The sequence below is a fragment of the Scyliorhinus canicula genome, chromosome 1 (assembly GCF_902713615.1).
Source record: "Scyliorhinus canicula chromosome 1, sScyCan1.1, whole genome shotgun sequence".
Classification (NCBI taxonomy): Eukaryota; Metazoa; Chordata; class Chondrichthyes; order Carcharhiniformes; family Scyliorhinidae; genus Scyliorhinus; species Scyliorhinus canicula.
This window is the reverse complement of record NC_052146.1, coordinates 292,077,650-292,100,063: the sequence shown is the minus strand read 5'-3', so window position 1 is coordinate 292,100,063 and position 22,414 is coordinate 292,077,650. Positions and strand designations below refer to the sequence as shown.

Genomic DNA, 22,414 nt, shown 5'->3' with positions numbered 1-22,414 from the left:
CAATTTGGAATGTTAAACCGGCGTGACTTTGGGTCACGTTCAACAGTAAAGAACACTCCTTTAACATGGCAGAGGAAGCGAACGAGCTCATCCAAACAAATGGATTCTGAAGGCAATAATAAGGGACAATCTGGAACTTTTAACCTTGACTTTCCTTTTGTTCCCTTATAACTTGCACAATCTGAGGAGAGAGGGAGGGGAGGAGGAGAGAGAAACCACACTGGTTGAAGAACTGCTCCAGGGGTGGAGGGATGGGAGCCACTATACTGGTGAGCAGGCTAGTGTACGGGAGGAAAGAAAAGGGGGGGGCATCCGTGGTGCATCTCTTAAAAGGGAGGGAGTGCCTTGCGGTAACGGGGAAAGGTAATAGGGGTTAGGTGTATGGAGAAAGAGAAGAGGGGTCTGTAAGGGCAGAGAGACCTGGGAGGGGGTGGGGTGGGGAGAACGGGTGCCATGTCAGTGATTAGGTCGGGATAGGGGATGAAGGTAGAATGTTGGTTGCAAGTCGCACAGGGAGACGTCTAGAAAGAGGAAGTTAATGCGGCCATCTTGAACGGCCCAAGAACAAAGGCAAGTCCGCGATGCAGGGGCATGTTCACGAGGTGAGTATTGCTGACCCCACAGGAGGGAGGAGCTGTCTTGGGGAGGGACAGAAACCCCCCCATCAGAATAGCCACCTGGAACAACAGGGGACTTAATGACCCAGTGAGAGGATCCAGAGTATTCACCCATCTGATAAGCCTGAGGACTGATATAGCCTTCCTCAGAGAGATGCACCTGTGGGAGAAAGACCAACTGAGGGTAAGGAAAAATATCACAAGCCATCAATGGTTACATAACCTGCAATCAGAATAGGGAGGTCTCAACCTCCCCATTCTGGGAGGCACTGAAGGTGATGATAAGAGGAGAAGTAATAGTACACAGAGCTCTTAAGGACAGTAAAGTACGAGTGGCTAGGCAACAACTGATTGACTCCACATTGGAAGTGGCTCGCTGGTACTCCACGGCCCTGACCGTGGAGCTCCTAGCGGAGAGGATAAAGCTAGAAATTGAATTTGACCTGCTTTCCACCGCCAGCCACGGGAGACCTTTCATCAACATGGAGAGCAGGCCAGTTGACTACTCGCTCACCAGCTAAGAAAGCAGCTAGCCGTGAGGGAGATAGACTCTGAGATTAAATGGTTTCTCGATGGGCTGGACTTACCAGTTGTGTGGGAGGAAAAGGAACTGGAAGGACTTTTAGGACTGGGGGAGATCATGGAGCGCACCAAATCCATGCAGTCGGGGAAGGCACCGGGTCTGGATGGATTCCTGGTGGTCTTCTATAAAAAGTTTACCGTAGCACTGGCCTCATGGGAGATGTTCAATGATTCGCTGTCATAGGCCTCAATATCGCTGATCCTGAAAAAAGACAAAGACCCACTGGAGTGTGGGTCATACAGACCCAGCTCATTCCTGAACACTAACGCGAAAGTCCTGGCGAAGGCTCTGGTGACGTGACTGGAGCATTGTGTGCCAGCGATACTCGTGGAAAATCAGTCAAGGGTGGGCAACTAACGGCAAACATCAGACGCCTGCTATGATTATGATCCCACCCAGGGGGGAGTCACCAGAAGTGATTATTTCCCTGGACTCAGCGAAGGCTTCAGCAGAGTTAAATGGAGGTATCTCATGGAAATGCTGGAATGGTTTTGGTTTGGGCCAGGGTTCACCTCGTACCTTTCTTTTCCACATGCCTTCTTGAAAAAAATTAGCAACATTCAGAATATTGTTCTCATCTTACTCTGTCATTATTTGAGGCTTCAGCTTGCGAGACATTAACATGGGAACAGTTAAGATGTTCTCAATTTTCTAATGTGAACAATTTAATATTTAAAAATATGAATATGACTAACTTCTCATTAAAAGATAAAAGAAAATGCTGATTTCTGGGACCGATGTATTTGATAATATACTTTGATCATTTTTGGTATGTCGTTGAATACTGTTTTGTAGCCTTTGTTTAACTATTGGCACTTATTATGAAGTTTTGATAATTTGGCATTGTTTTTGAAATTATGTTGTGTGAGTTATGATCTCAAGGGTAAACCATTTGTATTGAATACCAAAGACTGGAGTATGGGTCACTGTTCACTATTCAAACTTTTTGACGTAATACTGATGCAGTCAATAAGCTAATTAGCATTGTTAACAATGATGTTGAAGGTAATGGCACTGAAGGTAACCGTTAATCTTGTAACTGTTGCTTGCAGAATGTCAACTAATGAAAACAGAACGACCAAGGCCGAACACGTTTATTATCAGATGCTTGCAATGGACCACTGTCATAGAGAGGACCTTTCATGTAGACACTCCTGAAGAAAGGTGTGAGTGATACTTAAAATTTGCTGTTGTCTTTGTTTGCTTGTTTGTTGCAGGTCTAATATGTAACAATGATTGTAAAATATGACTGTACTTGCTGTTGTTTTGTTCAAATTGCACTTTGTCTGATAAAGGTAAATCTTAATTTGCCGATGACTGCAGGCACAACTGAAATGATTTTTTCAAATGGTAAAGCGATTGTATGCATTCATTTTACAGTTTTAAAAATGACTAGATAAATTAAATGCAAGTCTGTTGGGTGTCACAGGTTGAGCAGTATTTCTTATGACTGACTGGGTGCCAGAATTATTCAAGTCTGAAGTGACCCTACCATTCTTTCCTGTACAGGCTATTTATACTCATGTTTATCTAGAATACAAAGGGTTTTGGTGCACTGCATACTTGAGGCATATGTAACTACAAGTTAAATGTTGGTATGATCGGGAATGGACTAAGGAGAAGGTGCTGGGGAAACTGAAAGGTCTGAAGGTGGAAAAATCATCCAGACCAGAGAGGCGACACCCATGGGTTCTGGAGGAGATAGCTGAGGAGATTGTGGAGAAATTGGTGGTAATCTTTCAGGAATCGTTGGAGGGAGGGAAGGTTCCAGAGGATTGGAAAATGGCTAATCTAACATCCCTGTTTAAGAAGGCCGGGAGGCAGAAGATAGAAAATTGCAGGCCAATTAGCCTGACTTCAGTTTTTGTTAAGGTTTTAGAGTATTATTATGGATAAAATTGCGGAGTACTTAAAGCTGCACGGTAAAGTAGGACTGAGTCAGCATGGATTCGTTAACGGGAAGTCATCCCTGACAAAACTGTTATAATTCTTTGAGGTGGTAACGAGGAAGTTAGACAAAGGAGAACCAGTGGATGTGATCTATTTAGATTTCCAGAAGGCCTGTGACAAAGTACCGTTAGGAAGGTTGCTAAATAAGATAAAAGCCCACGGTGTTGGGGGAAAGGTATTGGCATGGATAGAGGATTGGCTGACTGGCAGAAGGCAGAGAGCTTGGATAAAAGGGTCCTTTTAAGGCAGACAGCTGGTGACTAGTGATGTTCCATGGGCCAGTGTTGGGACCACAGCTATTCACAATGTACATTAATGATCTGGAAAAAGGAACTGAGGGCATTGTTGCTATGTTTGAAGATGATAAAAAGATATGTAGAGGGCCAGGTTGTGTTGAGAGAGCAAAGGCTGCAGAAGGGCCTGGACAGGCTAGGAGAGTGGGCAAAGCAGTGGCAGATGGAAAACAATTTAGAAAAGTTTGAGGTTGTGCACTTTGGTAGGAAGAATAGAGGCTTTCTAAATGGGAAAAGGCTTCAGAAATCAGAAGCACAAAGGTCTTGGGAGTCGTAATTCAGGATTCTCTTAAGGTTAACATGCAGTTCAGTTGGCAGTTAGGAAGGTAAATGCAATGTTAGCATTCGTGTTGAGAGGGCTAGAATACAAGACCAGGGATGTATTGTTGAGGTTGTATAAGACTCTGGTCAGACCCCATTTGGAATATTGTGAGCAGTTTTGTCCCTATATCTAAGGAAAGATGTGATGGCCTTGGAGAGGGTCACGAGGAGGTTCACAAGAATGATCTCCGGAATGAAGGACTTGTCATGATGAGCAGTTGAGGACTTTGGGTCTGTATTGAATGGAGTTTAGAAGGATGAGGGTGGATCTCATTGAAACTTATAGAATTCAGAGAGGTCGAGATAGAGTGAATGTGGGAAAGATGTTTCCACGAGTAGGATAAATTAGAACCCGAGGGCACAGCCTCAGACTGAAGGGCCGATCCTTTAAAACAGAGATGAGGAGGAATTTCTTCAGTCAGAGGATAGTGAATCTGTGGAACTCATTGCCGCAGAAGGCTGTGGAGGCCAAGTCACTGAGTGTCTTTAAGACAGAGATAGATTGTTTCTTGATTAATAAGGGGATCAGGGATTATGGGGAAAAGGCAGGAGAATGGGAATGAGAAACATATTAGCCATGATTGAATGGCGCAGCAGACTCGATGAGCCAAATGGTCTAATTCTGCTTCTATGTCTCATGGTTGTCTGAAAGGATAGTGAAAACACTTTCAACAGTAACTTTAAAAAAGGAGTTTTATGCATTTCCTTGAAACAAAAACACTTGCAGGGCTATGTGGAAAAAGCAAGATTGTGGATTAATTCTAACTCAGACTGAGTTAGACCCTAACCCTAACCCTTTGCAAAGAGCCAGGACAGTCAAAATGGCCCAAATAACATAGTGTTGTGTGAATCTATGAAATTGTTGATAACTCATTATATTCTGCTGTTGCCCATCAGTGATTCATAACTTTTGAAGTGTTGATCTACTTTTCCCAAGAATGCTTATCCTTTGAATATGTCTGCAGAACTGTAGTACTGTACCTTGTAATTTCTATCAGTGTATCAAGTAGCATAAATATTTGTTTAAAATTTAGGCTAGCTTAAAGAATTTGGGGTTTGCTTCTATCAATAATTAGAGATTAAAATGTTTAAAAAGAAATTTGAAATTCCAGTTAATGGCTGAAACGGATGACACAGTAAGTTTTCATATTTTTATTGTAACAAAACACAGTGAACAAAATACTGTTTTTTTTTAAGGCAACTTCTACTTTACACCACAGAAAGGAACATTACTCGTTTCTACCTAATCGTACATCTCACTCCACAAAATTAGTGTTTATAGCAGACCACAGTTATTTTCAACGTCCGAGTGGTAACTTTGAGTCATTATCTCCAAGCACTTTAGTCCGTTCTGAGTTTCTGGAATCCACTACCGACTGTAAAGCCTGTTCTGCTCCAATGCTTCTACCTCCCTGGCCACACAAGGAGGAACCCTTTCATAAATGTAGCCATTAAAGTGAGGCAGTGGTGTAGTGGTAATCCAGAGGCCAGACAAATGCAGTGGTGGCAGGGATTCAATCCCACTACGGCAGCTAATATCAATAAATGGCTGAAGGCATTGGATAATGCCAAGGCGTATGGGCCCTGGCAACATTCCGGCAATAGTGCTGAAGATTTGAGCTCCCAAACTAGCTCTGCCACTAGTCAAACTGCTCCAATCTAGCTGCAACATTAGTATCTACCCAGAAATGTGGGAAATTGCCCAAATACAAATAACAGGAAAAATCCAACCTGGCTTAATACAGCTCCATCAGTCTACACTCTTATCAGCAAAGTGATGAAAGAGGAGTTTGATATTTCTAAGAAGCAGCACCTACTCAGCAATAACCTGTTCACTGACGTTCAATTTATGTCCCACCAGAGTCAGTCTGCCTCTGACCTCATTAAAATGTTGGTTCAATGGGTAGAAGATGTGTGTGAACGTTGCGGGGGCGGGGTGGGGGTGGGGTGGTGGTGCTAATCACACTCATGTGTTTTGGTCCTGTCCAAAGCTGGAGGATTACTGGAAGGAGGTTTTTAGGGTAATCTCTAAAGTGGTGCATGTGAAACTGGACCCGGGCCCTTGGGAGGCTATATTCGGGGTGTCGGGCCAGCCGGGGTTGGAAGCGGGTGCGGAGGCAGATGTTGTAGCCTTCGCCTCATTGATCGCCCGAAGGCGGATCCTGATGGGATAGAGAGCAACCTCTCCACCCTGTGCCCTGACGTGGCGAGGGGGACCTTTTGGAATTCTTGACTCTTGAGAAGGTTAAGTTTGAACTGAGGGGAAGGATGGAGGGGTTCTACAATTCATGGGCATTATTCATTATGCACTTTCAAGAATTGGATCACATCGAACATTAGGGGGGTGGGGGGCTGGGAGGGTTGGGGGGAGGGGTGCGGTGTGTGTTAATGGTGACTATGGGTGATTCCTTTTTGTCATTTGTTTATGTTAACATGCGGGCTAATGTTTGGGGGTTTGGTTGGAGGATGGGATGACATTATATTCGTTACTGATTATTGTTTATTGTTGGTGGGTGCAAATTTCGGAGAAAATGTGAAAAAGGAGGAGAATAAAAATATTTTTAAAAAATGTTGGTCCAACTGTGGACAAAAGAAGTGAACTCCAGAGGTGAGCTGAGAGTAACTATGCTAGACATCCAAGATGGAATTTAACTGTGTTTGGCATTAAGGAGCTCTAGCAAAACTGAGTCCATGGAATTTGGGGGGGGGAAACTGTTCATTGGTTAAGAAGGCATATGGGATACCTGCCTTTATTAGCTGAGGCATAGAATATAATAGCAGGGAGATTATGATAGAGCTGAATAAAATGTTGGTTAGGCCACAGCTAGATACTGTGTGTAGTTCTGGCCACCACCCTATAGGAAAGATGTGATTGCACTATAAAGGGTGCAGAGGAGTTTAACCAGTATGTGGCCCAGCTGCAGCGTTTCACCTGGCTAGGCGGGAGTTGTTTTCCTTGGAGCAGAGAAGGCTGAGGGGGGACCTGACGGAGATGTACAAAAGCATGAGGGACACAGATAGGGAAGAAACTTTTCCCCTAAGCAGAGGGATCAATAACCATGGGGCATTGTGTTAAGGTAGGGGCAGAAGATTTAGAGGGGATTCGAGGAAAAACTTTTTCACCCAGAGGATGGTGGGAATTTGGAACTCAGTGCCTGCAAAGGTGTTAGACATTCCGGGAGCAATGCCATCGGGGGTCATAGCATCACCATGACCATAAGGTCGGAGGGGAGGAGCCAGACGAAGCGCAATCCAAAACCAGTCCTCAACAGCTGACCAGGTGGAAGCTACTCCTTTGATATCAATGGCTGTGATTGCGGATAGAGGTTGCAGCACTAGGGAGATCCCCAGTCATCAAGGTTCCCCTGCCACTGGAACTGGACCTACCCTCTGTCAAGAACTGTGTGTCATGGACAATGAACAAAACAATTGACAATAATGGAGAGCTGCCCGTGTTACCCGTGAACCCAGGCACTTCATCATTGACGTTGTTACCCTGCAGGAGACCCGAAGAGCAGACAAAGGGCAGCTGAGGAAACATGTGGGTGGCTACAACTTCTGGAGAGGAAGACTTAAGGGTCAGCCGAAGACGCATGGAATTGGTTTCATCCTCAAGACCGAACTCGCCAACCAACTCTGAACTCCCTGCCGGCACCACCGAGCGCCTCATGACTCTGTCTACAACTTGCCAAGAACCAGCAGGCAATGGTCGTGAGTGCTTACGCCCCAACCCTTGATGCCAAATTTGAGTGCAAAGGGGTCTTCTACTCCACCATGGACATTGTCCTCGTCAGCATTCCTAGAGAAGATAAGATCATCCTTCTTGGGAACTTCAATGTCAGGGTTGGAAAGGATTCCTAAATCTGGAAACGAACCATCGGAAAGGAACAAGTTGGGAATTGCAACTCGCGGGGTTCTCCTGCTTGCTAAATGTGCGGAACACCAGAATGTTGTCATTAACACGCTATTTCGCCAAAAAGACAAATTCAAGACTTTTTCCACTCCCAAGACCAAAAGGATGCCCTCATCACCAAAGCAATGACCAGTGTAGGTGACTGCTGGACACACCACCAGCTCACCTGCTCCTCTCTGCCCATCAAACTCCACCAGAAAAAGCAAAAGATGAAGAAACACCTCAGAAAAAAGATCAGCATTGAGCGGCTTCAAGAGCCAAGCATGAATCTCCAAAGTGTCCATTCTAATGGAGTGGAGGAAAATTGTAAAGAGCTGAAGAAACTACCGGCTACAAGACCAAGAAACGCCAAGACTGCTTCGGCAAGAACGGCCACACCATCTAAGACATAACCAAGAAGAGGAAAGCTCTTCACGTATGGTAAAACTACATAACCAGCAAGGCAAAGATGAGAACTCCTCAATTAGCCAAGGCAGAGATACAAAGGAGAACTAGAGATATCAAGAACCAATAGTGGACTGAGAAAGCTATGGAGCTGCAGCTCTCTTCTGACAAGCATGACACCCGGGCTTCAGTGCTACCAAGGAAATAAATAGACCCAATACCCTAGGCCTCAAACAGGTGTGGAGTAAGGACAGAACCCTCTTGAGAGGCAAAGAAAACACTGGCCTTCGATGAAGAGAACACCTCAAAGAACTCCTAAACCATGCTGCAACCATAGACGAGGGCATGTTTGAGGAAATCCCCCAACTTCCCTTCAAAGGTTATCTTGGACTCCTTCTAAGCACGGATGCAGATGAAGCCACCATTAAAAACACAAAGAATGGAAAAGCTGCAGGAGTGGATGGGATTCCAGCGGAGAGTTTCAAACCTGGAGGAGAAGAGATCACCCATCATCCCCATTAGCTGTCTGGAACTGAGGAGAAATTCCTGCTGACCTTGGATGCAGTCATTGCCATCATCTTCAAAAAAAGAGGCAAAGCAGACTGTCGGAATCTCCGTACTCTCCATTGCCTGGAGGATGATCTCCCGAATCCTTATTAGCTGCCTTCCCCCAGCCTCTGAAGAAATTCTTTCAAAAAGCCAGTGTGGCTTACTACCAAATCGTGGAGCAGCGGACGTGATTTTCACTGCTCGGCAACTTCAGGAGAAATGCCTGGAGCAACATCAACCACTGTACATGGCCCTCAATGTTCTGATCAAAGCTTGTCAGTCAATCGGGACGTGCTATGGAAGACAATTTCAAAGATCGGCTGACAGAGAAATTAATCTATATCCCCGACTACTCCACAACAAAACACTGGCAACAACCTTCATCAACTGAAATAAGACAGAAAGCTTTGAGGTCAATACTGGAGTCGAGCAGGGATGTGTTATCACCCTCACCCATTTCTCCATCTTCATCACCACCATCCATCACTTTGTCAAGAGCAAGCTTCCCAGTCGAGTGGATGTAGACTACAGAATGGACGGAAAACTTTTCAACCTCAACCGGTTGAATCGAAGAAGAAATAGACACTGACATTGCTCGTGAAACTTCAGTATGCAGGTGACATCGCCATCTCCACTCTCAAAAGAGAATCTCCAAGCCATGCTTGACATCTTTGCAGAAACATACCAAAGAATCGGTCTCAGCATCAACCTCGAAGATTCAAGTCCTTTACCAACCCACCTCAGGGAAAGAACTGGTCTCTTACTCCATCAAGTTTCCACTTGTAGGAGAGACTAGAATCCGAGGGCACAGCCTCAGACTTAGGTGATGATCCTTTAAGACCGAGATGAGGAGGGATTTCTTCAGCCAGGGTGTGGTGAATCTGTGGCACTCATTGACGCAGAAGGCTGTGCAGCCAAATCACTGAGTGTCTTTAAGATAGGTTCTTGATTAATAAGGGGTTGTGTGGAGAAGGCAGGAGAATGGGATGAGAAATATATCGGGCATGATCGAATGGCAAAGCAGACGTGACGGATGAATGGCCTAATTCTACTCCTATACCTCATGGTCTTGAGATCAACTGAGAAACCCTACCGAACATGGAACATTTCACAATACTCTCATCTAAGGCTGACATCAATGTGGAAATCTAACAACTTATCCAATCCGCGAAGGCCTCCTTCGAATGCCTTAGGACGAGAGTCTTTGACAACCGCAACATCCATGCAAGATCCTAGTGGACAAGGTGGTTGTCCTCCCAATTCCTTCCATACAGATCAGACACCTGGACTACGTACAGATCAAGGCCTTGGAGAGGTACCATCAATGCTGTCCGTGATGGATTATTTGCATGAGCTGGGAGGACAAGTATACTAATATCCTTGCCAAGAACACCAGCATTGAGGCCATGATCACCCGAAACTAACTCCGCTGGGCCGGATATGTACTTAGGGTGTCAGGTCCCGACTGCTAAAGCGAATCATCTTCGCCTAGTTCATGGAAGGCTCCTGAACAAGAGGACAAAGGAAACACTTCAAAGTCAGCCTGAAAGCTTATCTCAAGAAATGCAACATAGACTTCAATGCCTGGAAGACCTTTGCTCAAAAGTGACTTACTTGGACGAACCTCCTGATTGAAAGGACACAATTCTTCGTTGGTAAGAGGAGGCCCAGAAAAGGAGTCTAAGATAGGATTGCCCGTGATTCAAAGTCCAAGGAATGATCCCTGCCCCCCAGAAGCACCTGCCATGCAAGAACACACAGAACCCATGACAAGTAACACCGATTTCTTAGACACTCATACTCGGTAGCGAGTGATCGCTGAAGAAGGTGGAAATCTGGAACATGCCTAAAAGGTGGTGGAGGCAGGAACCCTCACAGCTATAACTCCGCTATTCAAAAGTGGCGGTAGAGATAAAACAGGGAGCTATAGACCAGTGAGCCTAATGTCAGTAGTAGGGAAGTTGCTGGAGTCCATTATCAAGGGGTTCCTAGCACAGCATTTGGAAAGAAGTGGTGCAATCAGTACAGTCCACATGGATTTATGAAATGGAAAATCCATTTTCAGGCGGCTTTTAGCAAGGTCTCAAATAGCAGATTACTATGTAAAGCTAAAGCGCGTGGGATTCCAGGTAGTGTCTTGAGATGGATAGAAAGCTGGTTAGCACACGGGAAACAAAAAGTTGCAGTAAATGCGTCTTTTTCCAATTGGCAGGCAGTGGATAGTGGGGTACCGCAGGGACTGTGCTAAGACTCCAACTGTTCACATTATATATTAATGGTTTTGACGAGGGAACTAAATGTAGTATTTCAAAATTTGCAGATGGTACAAAGTTGGGTGGGAGGGTGAACTGAGGAGGATGCAGAGATTCTTCACCGGAATTTGGACAGACTCAAAACCATCCAGGACAAAGCAGCTTGCATGATTGGCAGACCATCCACGACCCTAAACATTCACTCTCCCCACCACCAACGCACATTGGCGGCAGTGTGTACCATCGACAAGATATACCGCCGCAACTCACCAGGCTATTTCTCCAACACCCTCCAAACCCGGGACATCCAAGAAATACAAGGGAAGAAGATACATGGAAACACCACCAGCTGAAAGTTACCCTGCAGGTCACGCACACCATCCTAACTTGGAACTGTCTCACCGTTCCATCACTGACTGAGTCAAAATCCTGGACTTCCATTCTTAGCAGCACTGTAGGTGTTTCTGCACCCACATGCCATGAACAAATTTTTAAAAATGAAATAAATGTAGAATTTAATTTTTAATATATTATTTGTAAGTATTTTAAAATGAAGGAAGAAAGGTATAGAATTAATCATATGCACTTGTGGCAAGTAGGTTTGGTAATTTTTGCCCTGTTTACTGTGTCATAAGTGAAAGCTCATTGAATGCTTTATAAAGATTTTGGCGTTCAGGATATAAATTTGCATTATTCTCATTAAAGGATGGAGGAAAATGCTGATTTTTGGAACCAATTCAATCTGTCATTGAGCACAATTGTATAGCCTTTGTGTAGGTTTCCAATAAATGGAACAACTGAACCATTTTAAAAATTGCCAAATATTTGCTCTATTAACAAAGTGCTTCTCTAAATTTGTCTTGATCATATATGCCCTATCACTTACAAAAATCCCCATCATTACTTTCATTGAATCTATCTTTGATGCTTTTGTTTATTTGAAATACCTGCAAAGCTGCCTTTTTTTGGCCAGGAGAGCTCATCTACTGTCAAGTGATATAGAAAAGGAAATTCCTCAATTCCTGAACATGTCAAATAATTAAAGCTTCATTAGGTTCCAACTCCCTTCAAGTTTCTCTGTGGTGGTTCCATACATGCATTACCAGACTTGCATCCGCTGACATATTTTGTGTAGTTCTGAGGGAGACAAAAATGTTCAATTGTGGTAATGGAAAGTGAGAGATAAAGACTAGCCACTTGGATAGTAACCAAAGAAAACATTATACCTAAGAAAAGATGAATTATTATTATTGAAATTTACAGTTTTATTCCTTTAAACAGAATAAAAGGATTATTTTCAGTGTTAGAAAATAATATTCTTGACAATTCCTTTATCGTCAATTTTCGCTATCCTCTGCAGTACAGTCACCTTTTCTCCTTTTTATCTGAAGGATAACAAAAGATTTGCATTTCTATTGCACCTTGAGTTCAGGATATACAAAGCTCTTCTACAGGCAATTACTTAGTTGTGTTGCAATGTAAGAAATGCAACGGCCACAGCACGATCTTATAACAATATAACAATCAGGTAATCTCTCTCTCGTGTTGCCAATTGAAGGATAAATATTGGCTCCTAACCCTGTGATGGGTCTTCCTTTTCCTCAAATTAAGTCTCCCCTCTACTCTCATCCTTCACCCTCTCTTCCAGAACCATGATAGGGTTTCCCTGAATTGTCCTCACCATCCTCTTCACCTTCCACCGCACCAGACTCCAAATTCAATAGATAATCCTTTGCCATTTTTGCAACGCAGCAGAATAAGAACATAAGAACTAGGCGCAGGATTGGCCATCTGGCCCCTCGATCCTGCTCCGCCATGGCTGATCTTTTTGTCGGCTCAGTTCTACTTTCCCTCAAGCTCACCATAACCCTTAATTCCTTTACAGTTCAAAAATCTATCTATCTTTGGCTTAAAAACATTCAGTGAGGTAGCCTCAACTGCTTCACTGGGCAGAGAATTCAACAGATTTACAACCCTTTGGGTGAAGAAGTTCCTCCTCAAATCAGTCCTAAATCTGCTTCCTCTTATTTTGAGGCTATGCCCCCTAGTTCTAGTTTCACCCACCAGTGAAAACAGCCTCCCTTCTTCTATCTTGTCTATTCCCTTTGTTATTTGATATTCTTCTATAAGTTCCTCCCTCATTCTTCTAAATTCCAATGAGTATCGTCCCAGTCTACTTAGTCACTCCTTATTAGCCAATCCTCCCAACTCCGGGATCAACCTCGTGAATCTCCTCTGCACCCCCTCCAGTGCCAGTATATCCTTTCTCAAGTAAGGAGACCAAAACTGTACACGGCACACCAGGTTGGCCTCACCAGCACCCTATACAGTTACAACACAACCTCCCTGTTTTTAAACTCCATCCCTCTAGCAATGAAGGACAACATTCCATTTACTGCCTTAATTGCCTGCTACATCTGCAAACCAACTCTTGTGATTCATGCACAAGGCCACCCAGGTCCATCTGCACAGCAGCATGCTACAATTTTTTACCATTTAAATGTTATTCCTACCAAAATGGATGACCTCGTATTTACCAACATTGTACTCCATCTGCTAGACTCTTGCGCACTCAAACTATCTATATCCTCTGCAGACTTTCAGTGTCCTCTGTGGCTCGCCTCAGTGTCACCTGCGAACTTTGACACATTACACTTGGTTCCCAACTCCAAATCATCTATGTAAATTGTAAACAATTGCGGTCCCAACACTGATCCCTGAGGCACACTACTAACCACTGATCGCCAACCAGAAAAACACCCATTTAACCCTATTCTTTGTTTTCCATGGTAATACATTACCTGTAACATTGTGCACCTTTGCCTTATGCAGCAGTCTTTTGTGCGGCACCTTGTCGAATGCCGTCTGGAAATCCAGATACACCACATCCACCGGTTCCCTGTTGTCCACCGTGCTCGTAATTTCCTCAAAGAATTCCGGTAAATTAGTCAAACATGCCCTACCTGGGGCAGCACGGTGGCACAGTGGTTAGCATTGCTGCCTACGGCGCTGAGGACCTGGGTTCAAATCCCGGCCCTGGGTCACTGTCCGTGTGGAGTTTGCACGTTCTCCCTGTATCTGCGTGGGTTTCACCCCCACAACCCAAAGATGTGCAGGGTAGGTGGATTGGCCACACTAAAAATTGTCCTTTAATTGGAAAAAATAATTGGGTACTCTAAAGTTTAAAAAAGAAACATGCCCTACCTTTCATGAGCCCATGCTGCGTCTTCCCAATGGGACAATTTCTATCCAAATGTCTTGCTATTTCTTCCTTGATGATAGATTCAATCATTTTCTCCACGACAGAAGTTAAGCTAACCGGCCTATAGTTACCTGCCTTTTGTCTACCTTCTTTTTTAAACAGTGGCATCACATTTGCTGTTTTCAAGCCTGCTGGAACTGCCCCAGAGTCCAGTGAATTTTGGTAAATTACCACAAGCGCATTTGCTATTTCCCCCACCATCTCTTTTAGTACCCTGGGGTGCATTACATCAGGGCCAGGAGACTTGCCTACATTTAGCTTTCCCAACACTACCCCCTTAGTGATAATAATTTCTAGGTCCTCTCTTGCCATAGCCTCCTTGCCATCAATTATTGGCATGTTTTTGTGTCTTCCACTGTGAAGACCAACACAAAATACCTGTTCAATGCCTTGCCTATTTCCTCATTTCCCATTATTAAATCCCCCTTCTCGTTGTCTAAATGTTGACCAAATGATGACCACGAAAAGCTACTCTCTTTCGTTTTATACATTTGGAAAAACTTTTACCATCCATTTTTATATTCTGAGCTACTTTAGTCTCATAATCTTTTTTTAAAAGTATTTTTATTCTCTTCCTTTTTCACATTTTCTCCCAAATTTGCACCCACCATCAAAAAACAATAATCAGTAACGAATGTAATGTCAATCCCATATCAATAACAACCATCCCATCCTCGTTCCAAACCCCAAACATTAGCCCGCATGTTAATATAAACAAATGACAAAAAGGATTCAGGAATCACCCATAGTTGCCATTAACACGCACAGTTCTCTCTCTCTCTCTCTCTCTCTCTCTCTCTCTCTCTTTCCCCCCCCCCCCCCCACTAATGTTCGATGTTATCCAGTTCTTAAAAGTGCATAATGAATAATGCCCATGAATTGTAGAACTCCTCCATCCTTCCCCTCAGTTCAAACTTAACCTTCTCAAAAGTCAAGAATTCCAACAGGCCCCCCCCACCACACCAGGGGACAGGATGGAGAGGTTGCTCTCAACCTATCAGGATCTGCCTTCAGGCGATCAACAAGGTGAATGCGACAACATCTGCCTCCGCACCCGTTTCCAACCCCGGCTGGTCCAACACCCCGAATAAGGCCCCTGAGGGCCCGGGTCCAGTTTATCGTGCACCACTTTAGAGATTACTCCAAAAACCTCCTTCCAGTAATCCTCCAGCTTTGGACAGAACCAAAGCATATGACTGCGATTTGCGCACCCTCCCCCCCCCCCCCCCCCCCCCGCAATGTTCACACACATCTTCTACCCCTTGAAAGAATCGGCTCATCCTCGCCCTTGTGAGGTGTGCTCTATATACCACCTTCAGCTGTATCAGCCCCAACCTCGCGCACGAGGTGGAGGCGTTCACTCTCCGGAGCACCTCACACCAGAACCCCTCCTTCATCCCCTCTCCCAACTCCTCCCACTTTGCTTTGATCCCTTCCAGTGGTGCCTTCTCTTCCAAAATATGTAAACTGGCAACACTGCCCCCTTCTCCAGTCCCCCTGTCTTCAGCACCTCCTCCAGTAATGTGGAGGCTGGCTCCACCAGGAAGCTCTGTAACTCCTTTCTGGCAAAATCTCAAACCTGCATGTATCTAAACATTTCCCCCTGCTCCAGCCCATACGCCGCTTCCTGCTCCTTCAATCCTGCAAACTGTTTCCCAAGAAACAAATCTTTGTGTCTTAATCCCCTTCTCCGATTTCCGAAAATTTCCATCCCACTTCCCTGGCTCAAAACTGTGGTTCCCCCGAATCGGCATTTCCCTTGACCCTGCCCCCAATCCAAAGTGTTGCCGAAACTGCCTCCAGAGAGAAAAGTATCTCGAGCTGATGTTGTTTGTGCGGACACTTGCCCTCGGCTCCATATATAGTGATGTGTTGGGTACTCTGGATCTGTGGAGACTGCGTTCACCTTAGCAGTAACATAGACAGGCTACCAACACTTGTAATAGTACAACTCTATTTTATTTAACTGAGAGCTGTTAAACATACTTGCACTGTGGGTTATGTTAGATTGACTGAAGACCTATGCCTAACCTGACCAGCCTATACTGCTAGCACATGGTAGATGTTTGTGCTACTGACTGCGGGCTCTGTCTGTCTCAGAGGCTGCATCCCGAATGAGCGGGAAAACTAGTGCCCTCTGGCTTTATAATGACCGTGCCCTAACTGGTGATTAGCTGCAGTGTTGTGTGTGTTGATTGGTCTTGCAGTGTGTCAGTCAGTGTGTGTCCCTGCACCATCATATGCTGATGTGTATATTATGACATATAGTAGCTTTACCCAGTCCACAAATCTTGATCCAATTCCAAACCGCTCCAGAACTGCCTCCAGTACCCCCATTCTACCTGGTCAAACGCCTTCTCAGCGTCCAATATCACAACCACCTCTGTTTCCTTCCCCTCCGCCGGTGCCATAACCATGTTCAATACCCTTCTAACATTTGAAAAGAGCTGCCTTCCTCTCATGAACCCCGTCTGATCCTCACCGATCACCTTCGGAAGGCACTCCTCCAGCCTACCCACCTTCGCCAATACTTTTGCGCCATGTTTAAAAGTGATATGGGTCACTGGACTGTGATTGGGGAGCAGGAAAATGTATAAATTCTATAACTTTCTTTTCATCGACCTCAAATCAATCTGTTTATTACATTTTGAGTTAGGAAGTCCAGTTGATAAAGCCTAACCCTCAAAATACCGTGGTTTTAAAACCGAAGCAAAAATAATATTGGGGAGAAAAGTCAGTTGAATTTTTTTGACTTTGCCCTATCTGAGCAAATTAAGTTTAAGGAGTTTTCAAGTATTGGCAGCCCTTCACTTAACAGTTGAACAATTTTATCCTATCTCGTCCAGGTGTCATTGAGTACACTATGCAGGCAAGCTTGAATAACAACTTACTAATTAAAGAGTTCATGTTTGATGTGCCCACCAATTGTAGAACATTTCAAGTGCACTGGTGGATGAAGAGATTAAATGTGAGAGACCAAAACATCAAGTTTGGGCTTTAAGCTAATGCATTATCTGAGAGTTCAACATTGCATTTTGAATTTAATCTTAAATCTGCCCCCCCCCCCCCCCCCCCCCCCCCCCCCCCCATCATGCATATGCTGGAGACAGTGCTCCAGCATATGCATGATGCAAAGACTATGACTCTGTACAAGAACAAGAGCGACCCTAGTCGTTTGTTATCTAGCTGACTTGATTGTCACGAATTGAACTATTAATTTCAGGTGTAAAATGCCATGCATGAAGTTCTCTATAATGAAGTTAAGGGTTTAATTTGAATCCAGGCTGCCTTGAACGACATACGACTAACCTATGATAATATTTAATTCTGCATGAAATCATTGATAAACTAAAAGTCAGTGAATCAAATGGTGGTGGTGGTGGTGTTGGGGTTGGGGGGGGGGGGGGGGCAGGCAGATTGGGAAGAGTGTCCTGCAATCAGCATCGCATTGAAGCAGTCTAGGAAGAGTGCCCTGTGGTCAGCATCGCAGTGAAGCAGTCTGGGAAGAGTGCCCTGCCGTCAGCATCACAGTGAGGCAGTCTGGGAAGGGTGCCCTGCAATCAGCATTGCATTGAAGCAGTCTGGGAAGTGTGCCCTGCAGTCAGCATCGCAGTGAAGCAGTCTGGGCAGAGTGTCTTGCAATCAGCATCACAGTGAAGCAGTCTGGGAAGAGTGCCCTGCAGTCAGCATAGCAGTGAAGCTGTCTGGGAAGAGTGCCCTGCCGTCAGCATAGCAGTGAAGCTGTCTGGGAAGAGTGCCCTGCCGTCAGCATCACAGTGAGCTGTTCGGGCAGCGCGCTCGGTCTGAGAAGAAAATCTGGCATGACATCACAGGAAAGTGGTAAACTGTTTGGTTGCTGAGCAACTGATATTGGGAAATGTGGAGGAATAGCTGAAACTTAAATAAGTGAAAAAGTCAACAGTTAGGCAAAAGAAGTGGGAGGATAAGGGAGGAGTGAATCTGAAAGCAGAACCAGAAATCAAAAGAGCTGATGGGTGAGTACATTTATATATTCTACAATAACAAGAAGCGCCATAGTTAATTTTAGTTAATGCTAGTTGTGATGAATGGTATCGGTAACTGCTGTAACTGTACCTTGCCTTTAATACATTGGCCCTTTAAGAGCCTCTGGCTCCGCCCCCTGGAAACTGTATATGAGATGATGCTCACTGGGCAGCAGGCTGTGAGCACACTTCTCGGCAGATGTCCGGTTCTCTGATGATTAAAGCCTTTGAATTACCAATCTTTTCTCCCGTGTCGTAATTGAGGGTATCTCAATTTAATCATCAGACACATCAAGGTGGACAGCGCTCTAAAGCCGGAGAAACTCAACCTAGATGCTCGGTCGCCGGAAGCCCCAGAGATTTTTAAATATTGGCTCCGGTGCTTTGAGGACTATCTTGACTCCTCAGAGACTGAAGTCGACGGTGCTCGCAAGCTGAGATAACTACATGCCCGGGAGGGCCACCGACTCTCCTCCGTGATCGAGGACGCTACGACCTACGAAACTGCGGTCGATATACTAAAGAAACACTTCGTACACGCCAGACATTTGCTCTCGGCCTGCAGCCAGCGCTCCGGGGAAACTCTAGACGAATATGTGGAGAGACTCACTGCGCTCGCGAGGAACTGCAATCATAAAGCAGTGACGGCAGAAGCCCACATGAACTTGCATATTCGCGATGCCTTCATGTCCGGTATCAGGTCCTCGTACATCCGCAGTGGCTCCTAGAAGACAGGGCAAAGGATCTCCAAGGCACGGTAACGCTCGCCTCTTCTCTAGAAACAGCCCACCGTAACCTCCGTACATACTCCGTGGACCTTGCGAACCCCTCTCGATCCCCTCCAGACTCGGCCACGCTACAGGCCTGCGCCGCGCGGCGATCCGCTCACTCCGGGGGTTCCCCATGCTATTTCTGTGGGCAAGGCCAGCACCCACGTCAGCGTTGCCCGGCGTGCTCCGCGATCTGCAACGACTGCGGGAAGAAAGGGCACTTCGCTAAAGTCTGCCTGGCTGGGCCCAAAGGCCGCAAACAAAAGCCTCACCAGGCCCAGAAATCAAGCTCCCGGCCTCACAGGCCCCGCAACGCGGCCGCTCGGCGGCCGGACACGCCTACTTCCGATGCGTCATCGACCTCGTGCGAGTCATGGGGGTGGTCATCTTCGAATCTTGACACTTGCGACCGATGGCGGCGGCCATTTTGTGACTCCAGGCGGCCATTTTGTGAGTCCGACTCAACCGAGGACTCTGACTATTCGCAACTTGGCGCGATCACGCTCGATCAATCGCAGCCAAGGCACTTGCGGAACTCAATGATGCGGGTACAAATCAACGGCCACGACACTCTCTGCCTATTCGACTCTGGGAGCACGGAGAGCTTTATTGATCCAGACACGGTAAGGCGCTGCTCTCTGCGCACCCATCCCGCCTCCCAAACTATCGCCATCGCTTCAGGGTCCCATTCGGTACAAATCACAAGGTATTGTGTCGCAGACCTCGCGATTCAAGGCGCTGAATACACCCGTTTTAAACTCTACATACTCCCTCACCTCTGCGCCCCCCCCTGCTGCTCGGTCTGGACTTTCGGTGCAGCCACCGGAGCCTGACACTGAAGTTCGGCGGACCCCTGCCCCCACTCACAGTATGCAGCCTGGCGACACTCAAAGTTGCGCCACCCCCCCTCTTCGCGAACCTCACTCCCGACTGTAAGCCCATCGTCATCAGGAGTCGGATGTACAGTGCCCAAGACATGACTTTTTTCAAGTCAGATGTTCAGCGGCTACTAAAAGAGGGGGTCATAGAGGCCAGAAACAGCCCTCGGAGGGCTCAAGTATTGGTAGTCCGCTCCGGGGAACAGCAACGAATGGTAGTGGATTATAGCCAGACCATAAACCGCTTTACGCAACTCTAAGCGTACCCCCTTCCCCGCATAGCGGAAATGGTGACTCAAATCGCCCAGTATCGGGTATTCTCCACGGTGGACCTAAAATCGGCCTATCATCAACTCCCTATCCGCCCAGAGGACCGCCCCTACACGGCTTTCGAAGCAGCCGGTCGGCTGTTTCACTTTCTCAGGGTCCCTTTTGGTGTCACAAACGGAGTCTCAGTTTTCCAGAGGGCGATGGATCAAATGGTGGACCAGTACGGCTTGAGGCCACCTTCCCGTACTTGGACAACGTCACCATCTGCAGCCATGACCAGCAGGACCACGACGCAAACCTGAGGAAGTTCCTCCAGACTGCCCGGGCCCTCAATCTCACATATAACAAAGAGAAATGCGTGTTCCACACAACCCGGCTAGCCATCCTCGGCTACGTCGTGGAAAACGGGGTCCTAGGCCCAGACCTTGACCGCATGCGTCCCCTTAAGAAGCTCCCCCTCCCCCGTAGCCTCAAGGTACTTAAACGGTGCCTGGGGCTTTTCTCCTATTACGCCCAGTGGGTCCCCAGATATGCGGACAAAGCCCGACCACTCATTAAGACCACGGCTTTTCCCCTCTAGGCTGAGTCCCAGTCGGCTTTCAGCCGTATCAAGGCCGCCATGCGTGCGGTAGACGAAGCCATTCCCTTTCAGGTAGAAAGCGACGCATCAGACGTCGCCCTGGCTGCAACCCTCAACCAGGCGGGCAGACCAGTAGCGTTCTTCACCTGAGCCCTCACCGCCTCGGAAATTCGGCACTCTGCAGATGAGAAGGAGGCACAAGCCATAGTGGAGGCCGTGCGGCACTGGAGGCACTAACTAGCCGGTAGGAGGTTCACCCTCGTCACCGACCAACAGTCGGTTGCCTTTATGTTTGATAACGCACAATGGGGCAAAATAAAGAATGACAAAATTCTGAGGTGGAAGATAGAGCTCTCCACCTATACGTACGATATTAAATAGCTCCCGGGGAAGCTCCACGAGCCCCCGGATGCCCTGTCCCGCGGCACGTGCGCCAATGCGCAAAAAGACCGCCTGAGAGCCATCCACGATGACCTCTGCCACCCGGGGGTCACCCAGCTTGCCCATTTCATCAAGTCCCGCAACCTACCTTACTCCACAGAGGAGGTCAAGGCCATGACTAAGGCATGCCAGATCTGTGCGGAGTGCAAACCGCAATTCTATCGACCAGACAGGGCTCACCTGATAAAGGCCTCTGGGCCCTTTGAGCGACTAAGTGTGGACTTCAAAGGGCCCCTCCCGTCCACCAACCGCAACAGCTATTTCCTCACCGTTATCGATGAGTTCTCCCGCTTCCCTTTTGCTGTCCGCTGCCCCGATATGACCTCTGCCTCCGTGATTAAAGCACTGCACAGCATCTTTACACAGTTTGGTTTCCCCGCCTATATCCACAGCGACCGGGGTACATCGTTCATGAGCGATGAGCTGCGTCGATATCTGCTCAGCAAGGGCATCACCTCGAGCAGAACGACGAGCTATAACCCGCGGGGAAACGGGCAGGTGGAGAGGGAGAACGCGATAGTTTGGAAGGTTGTCCTTCTAGCCCTACAGTCAAGGAGTCTCCCAATCGCCTGCTGGCAGGAGGTCCTACCCGATGCCCTACATTCCATTAGGTCACTACTCTATACGGCCACGAACGAGACCCCTCTCAATCGTTTGTTTGTCTTCCCCAGGAAGTCCACCTCTGGGGTCTTGCTTCCACATTGGCTGACGACTCCAGGACCAGTCCTACTCCGGAGACACGTGAGGAGCCATGAAACAGATCCAATAGTCGAGAGGGTCGAATTGCTACATGCAAACCCTCAGTACGCCTACGTCGAGCACCCTGACGGCAGGCAGGATACCGTCTCCCTGCGAGACCTGGCACCTGCTGGCTCTCCCACCGACCCCCCCCCCCCCCCCCCCCCCAATCAATGCTCCCCTTCCCGCACCAACTGCCGACCCCATAGCGCCCTCTGCTCCCCAGCCGGCACCGGTCACCCTGGATACCCCCCCCCCCCGCTCCAAGGCGGGCAAAGGCTCAGTCAACCGTGCTCCTGGATATACCACCATCGAAACCGACCGTATCCACTGCACCACCACCGGAGCGGAGAAGGTTAGCACGGACGAACAGACCACCCAAAAGACTGAACTTATAACTCCACTTCACCCCCGACGGACTATGTGTTTTTTTTAAACAGGGGGTGAATGTGATGAATGGTATCCGTAACTGCTGTAACTGTACCTTCCCTTTAATACATTGGCCCTTTAAGACCGGGCTTGGAACCCTGGGGGACTCCGCCCCCTGGAAACGGTATATAAGATGATGTTCACTGGGCAGCAGGCTGTGAGCACACTTCTCGGCAGCTG

The 22,414-nt window shown here is 46.9% G+C and overlaps 1 protein-coding gene across 11 annotated transcripts in view; it reads left to right on the top strand.

Annotated features, from left to right (window-relative positions):
* The window catches only part of akt3a (v-akt murine thymoma viral oncogene homolog 3a), a 522,194-nt gene that overhangs the window by 302,765 nt on the left and 197,015 nt on the right, over positions 1–22,414 (top strand). For all 11 annotated transcript variants that reach the window (XM_038815257.1, XM_038815276.1, XM_038815325.1 and 8 more), the window contains one exon: positions 2,253–2,364. In XM_038815257.1, the coding sequence (XP_038671185.1) occupies positions 2,253–2,364 (112 nt within the window). The remainder of the gene's footprint in view (positions 1–2,252; positions 2,365–22,414) is intronic.